Genomic DNA, 4,550 nt, shown 5'->3' with positions numbered 1-4,550 from the left:
GGCCGGGGCTGCTCGCGCCGAGGACCCGGCCCGCGGTGGACGCCGCCTGACGGTCGCCGCTCGCCCCGTCCGCGCGGTCCGGCCGCGCCGACGGGCCCATGTCGCCGGCGGAGATCCACAACAAGACGCTGGAGCAGGACTCGCGGGTGAAAAAGATCGACGTGAAGAGCGAGTACACGCTGGGTAGAGTATTGGGCAAGGGCGCCTTCGCGAAGGTGCACATCGGGCGCCTCATCAAGAACAGCAAGGTCGAGCGCGCCGTCAAGGTCGTCGACCTCAAGGCGCTCAACACTTCGGACGTCGAGGCGCTCGACTGCGAGATCAAGACGATGCGGCGCGTGCAGCACCACAACATCGTCAGCCTCTACGACTGCTACCTCTACCACGACAAGTTCATCATGGTGCTCGAGCTCTGCAAGGGCGGCGAGCTTTTCGATCGAATCGTCTCCAAGGAGCACTACAGCGAGAAGGAGGCGCGGTCCTGCTTCGCGCAGATGGTCGAGGCCATCGGCCACTGCCATTTGCACGAGGTCGTGCACCGCGACCTCAAGCCCGAGAATTTGCTGTACCAGGACCGCGTGGGCACGCCGAACGCGGACGTGCTGAAGTTGGCGGATTTCGGGCTCGCGAGCCTCCTGTCGCCGGACCACCACCTGTCGACGGCGTGCGGCACGCCGGGCTACGTGTCGCCGGAGATCCTGACGGCGTCCAAGGGCAAGGGCTACGGCAAGGAGTGCGACCTCTGGTCCCTGGGCGTCATCCTCTACATCCTGCTCTGCGGCTACCCGCCGTTCTACGACGAGAACAACAACAACGCGGTCATCTTCAAGCAGATCAAGGCGGGCGCGTTCGCCTTCGCGGACCCCTACTGGACCGACATCTCCCAGGAGGCCAAGGACCTGGTGACGGCCTGCCTCACGGTGGACCCGGAGAAGCGCGTCACGTGCGAGGGCGTCTTCAACAGGGCAGGACAAGAGAGCGAAATTCCCAACTTCAAAGGCTCATATCTCGGCCGTTTTCCACTCGTTTCGGCTGATTTTTGGACGAGCGATCATCTCTCGGAGCGGTCTCGACGCGTGGCCGCTTTTTCCGGAACGCGCGCGCGCGGAACACTCAAGTTGAAGCGACGTTGAATCACCCTTGTCCTGCCCAGGTCTTCAAGAGCGCGTGGATGGCCAACGACGCGACCGCGTCCGCGCTCCACATCGGCCACTTCAGCGACAACATGAAGAAGTACAACCTGCGACGAAAGTTCAAGGGCGCCGTCCTCGGCATCATGGCCGGCCGCCGCGTCTCCGCCATGTTCAAGGCGTCGCCGGACCTCGCGCCCCCGGACGTCGCGCCGCCGCGCGCGACGATGTAGCCGCGCCGGGCCGCCGGCGTCCGGCGCCCCGCCGGACCGCTTCCCCCGCCTCCCCCGCGCACGGCGCGCGCCGCCCCCCCCCTATCCCCCGCTTTACTACGTCGCGCGCGCGAGCGACCCTGGACAAGTGCGGCCGTGGCGTCGGAGGTCGGCGGCGGCCCCCGCCGGCCGCGGCGCCGGCGCCTGCCACGGCGAGTCCTCGTCCCACAGCCGCGCGCACGCCCACCATGGCGCTCGAGCTCAAGCCGCGGGAGAACATGGCGCTGACGCTCGCGGACAGCTTCCTCAACGACCTCGACGAGCTCGAGGACGACGGGCCCGGCGCCCCGGCGCCCGCGGAGGGCGGGGCCGCGGACGACCTTGAGGCGGACCTCGACGACCTCGACGACATGGGCGACGACGAGAGCGACGACGGCGGCGAGGAGAACCTGGACGCGGTGCTCGCGGGCCTGGCCGCGCCCGCCGGCGGCGGCGTCGCGGCGCTCGCGCGGCTCTCGGCGTCGGACCGGTACCGGCGCCACGTGTCCGCGATCGAGACGTTCGCCGCGCGCGAGGCGGAGCCCGGGTCCATCGGCGTCGGCGACGACGACGCGGAGTACGTGCTCATCGTCGAGTCCAACGAGATCCTCATCAAGATCGACGCGGAGGTCCACCAGCTCCACCGCTACGTCAACGACGTCTACGCGAAAAAATTCCCCGAGCTCGACACGCTCGTGCCGTCGAAGATGGAGTACATGCGCGTCGTCGACCGCATGCGCAACGAGATGGACATGACCGCCGTGGATTTGAGCGACGTGCTCCCCCCGACGGTCGTCATGGTCGTCTCGGTCACGGGGTCGACGACGTCGGGCCAGCCGCTCGGCGCGGGCGAGCTCGACGAGTGCGTCGCGGGCTGCGCGGAGTGCTTCCGGCTCGAGCGCGACAAGGGGACGATCCTCTCCTACCTCGAGAGCCGCATGTCCGTGCTCGCGCCGAACCTCACGCGGCTCGTCGGGTCGTCGCTCGCGGCGATGTTGGTGGGCATGGCCGGCGGCCTCGAGAAGCTCGCGCACGTGCCCGCGTGCAACCTGACGGTCATGGGCCAGGAGAAGCGCCACCTCGCGGGCTTCGGCATGACCGCGGGCCTGCCCCACACGGGCGTGCTCTACTTCTCGGACCTCGTGCAGGCCGCGCCGCCCGCGCTCCGCCGCAAGGCCCTCAAGATCGTCGCCGCGAAGTCGTCGCTCGCCGTGCGCCTCGACGCCTTCGGCAACCGGCACGACGGCGACGTCGCCGCCGCCGACGGCTGGCGCGACGAGATCGCGGCGAAGATCGAGAAGGCCTGCGAGCCGCCCAAGGCCCAGAAGGTCAAGGCGCTGCCGCCGCCGGACATCATGACGGGCAAGAAGAAGCGCGGCGGCCGCCGCGTGCGCAACGCCAAGGAGAAGACGCGGTCCACGGAGCTGCGCACGCAGATGAACAAGCGCGCCTTCGCCCACAACCTCGGCGCCGAGTACGGCGACGACTCCATGGGCCTCGACTTTGGCATGGTCGGCCGCGAGGGCGGCAAGATGCGGTCCTCGACGAAGAAGGAGAAGCAGGTCAAGGTGTCGGCGAAGCGCCGCAAGATGATCCAGATGTCCTCGGGCGCGACCAACGGCCTCAGCTCGTCCCTCGTCTTCACGCCCGTCCAGGGCATCGAGCTCGCGAACCCGGAGGCCGACGGCGCGCGCGTCGCCGCGGCCAACGAGAAGTGGTTCGCCCAGTCCTCGGGCTTCCAGTCCGCGCTCCCCCAGTCCAAGCCGGGCCTCTTCGGCTGAGGTGGCGGCGGACGCGGGGGCGGCGTCGCGCGCGCGGCTCCGTGATGCTCCATCGGACACTGCGCGTAAACTCCGTCGGCGGTCCCGATACTGCGTCTAACTAGTCGCGGTGCTCCATCTTGTGCGCGCGCATGGCGGGGAGGAGCTGGGGGGAATTAAACAAAAAACAACCAAAATTTGTCCATATCCAACTCCAAGGATATAGTTCCCTAATCGCCGCCGCCGCGCGAGACGACCACCTCCCCGGCGCGGACGGAGAGCTCATTCTCGTCCTGGGCGGAGAAATCATCGAGGACCTCGTACCATTGCTGGACGGGCACGGACGCCGCCAGCTCTGCCGCAGGCGCGACCCGGGCCATCAAAAGTGGCTTACATGCCCAAGCTCAGCGCTGGCAATGTGCAGGAAGGCTCTTTGATTGCACCAATGTTTCCCACTGCTTGAACCAGCCCGTGTGCTGCCTCGTTCGCGCTGCAGCTGCGCTGCGACACACACACGCACAAAACCATGCGCATCTGCGTCTACGCGAGCTCGTCGACACGGACGAGCGACCGCTTCATGGCCGCGGGCCGCGCGCTCGGCGCGGCCATCGCCGCGGGCGGCCACGTGCTGGTCAACGGCGGCGGCCGGGCCGGCGGCATGGGCGCGCTCAACGAGGGCTGCCGCGCGGCCGGCGGGCGCATCGTCTGCGTCATCCACGAGCGCTTCGTCGTCGACGGCGAGGAGTTCGCCGGCGCGGAGAAGATGGTCGTCGCGGGCGGCGACGACCTCGGCGAGCGGAAGCGGCTCCTCGTGGAGCACTGCGACGCGCTGATCGTCATGCCCGGCGGCGTCGGCACGCTCGACGAGCTCTGGGACGCCGCGTCGCTCCAGCAGCTCGGCTTCAAGACGTCGCGGCCCGTCGTGCTGGTGAATCTGGACGGCTACTACGACGCGACGCTCGCGCAGCTCCGGCGCGCGCACGACGAGGGCCTCACGTCGAAGCCGCCCGCCGAGATCCTCCACGCCGTGCCCGACGTCGGCGCCGCCCTCGCCTGGTGCGAGGCGCAGCAGACCGCCGACGCCTACACCGCCGGGCATCGCGCGTTCGCGCGCGACGCGCCGCCGAAGCCCCTCCCCTGCTTCGCCGCGGGCCTCGCCTGCGGCGCCGCCCTCGCGGCGCTCCTGCTCCTCGGGCGCCGGCCCTAGGGACGCCCTCTTTTCGCCTTCTCACCGCGCGCGGCGCGCGCTCGGAGGCCGTTTGTGCTTCGCTCCGAGCGAGCGCGACCGCCCCGGGAACGGGGGAGGCGCCCACACGACGCGAGGAGCCACCAGGACATATAGAAAATAGTCAAGCTATGAAAACCAGAGTAGCGATCTTTTGTCCGAGACGCACCATTTCTCAAAATGC

At 68.9% G+C, this 4,550-nt stretch overlaps 3 protein-coding genes across 3 annotated transcripts; all 3 read left to right on the top strand.

The window, feature by feature from the left end:
• Positions 1–170: 170 nt before the first annotated feature.
• Positions 171–950, top strand: AURANDRAFT_15631 (hypothetical protein; the record flags this gene model as incomplete). Its single annotated transcript, XM_009044525.1, has 1 exon — positions 171–950. A coding segment is annotated over one exon (780 nt), but the record flags the coding sequence as incomplete, so codon positions are not given.
• A 763-nt stretch (positions 951–1,713) lies between these two features.
• AURANDRAFT_5653 (hypothetical protein) lies at positions 1,714–2,763 on the top strand (the record flags this gene model as incomplete). The annotated part of the gene is made up of 1 exon (XM_009044526.1): positions 1,714–2,763. A coding segment is annotated over one exon (1,050 nt), but the record flags the coding sequence as incomplete, so codon positions are not given.
• A 904-nt stretch (positions 2,764–3,667) lies between these two features.
• Positions 3,668–4,348, top strand: AURANDRAFT_35169 (hypothetical protein; the record flags this gene model as incomplete). The annotated part of the gene is made up of 1 exon (XM_009044527.1): positions 3,668–4,348. One exon carries the CDS (start codon positions 3,668–3,670, stop codon positions 4,346–4,348), a length of 681 nt encoding a protein of 226 aa, XP_009042775.1.
• Positions 4,349–4,550: the final 202 nt, after the last annotated feature.

This window comes from Aureococcus anophagefferens, assembly GCF_000186865.1.
Source record: "Aureococcus anophagefferens unplaced genomic scaffold AURANscaffold_395, whole genome shotgun sequence".
In the NCBI taxonomy this organism is placed as follows: domain Eukaryota; class Pelagophyceae; order Pelagomonadales; family Pelagomonadaceae; genus Aureococcus; species Aureococcus anophagefferens.
This window is presented reverse-complemented; position numbering and strand designations above follow the sequence as displayed.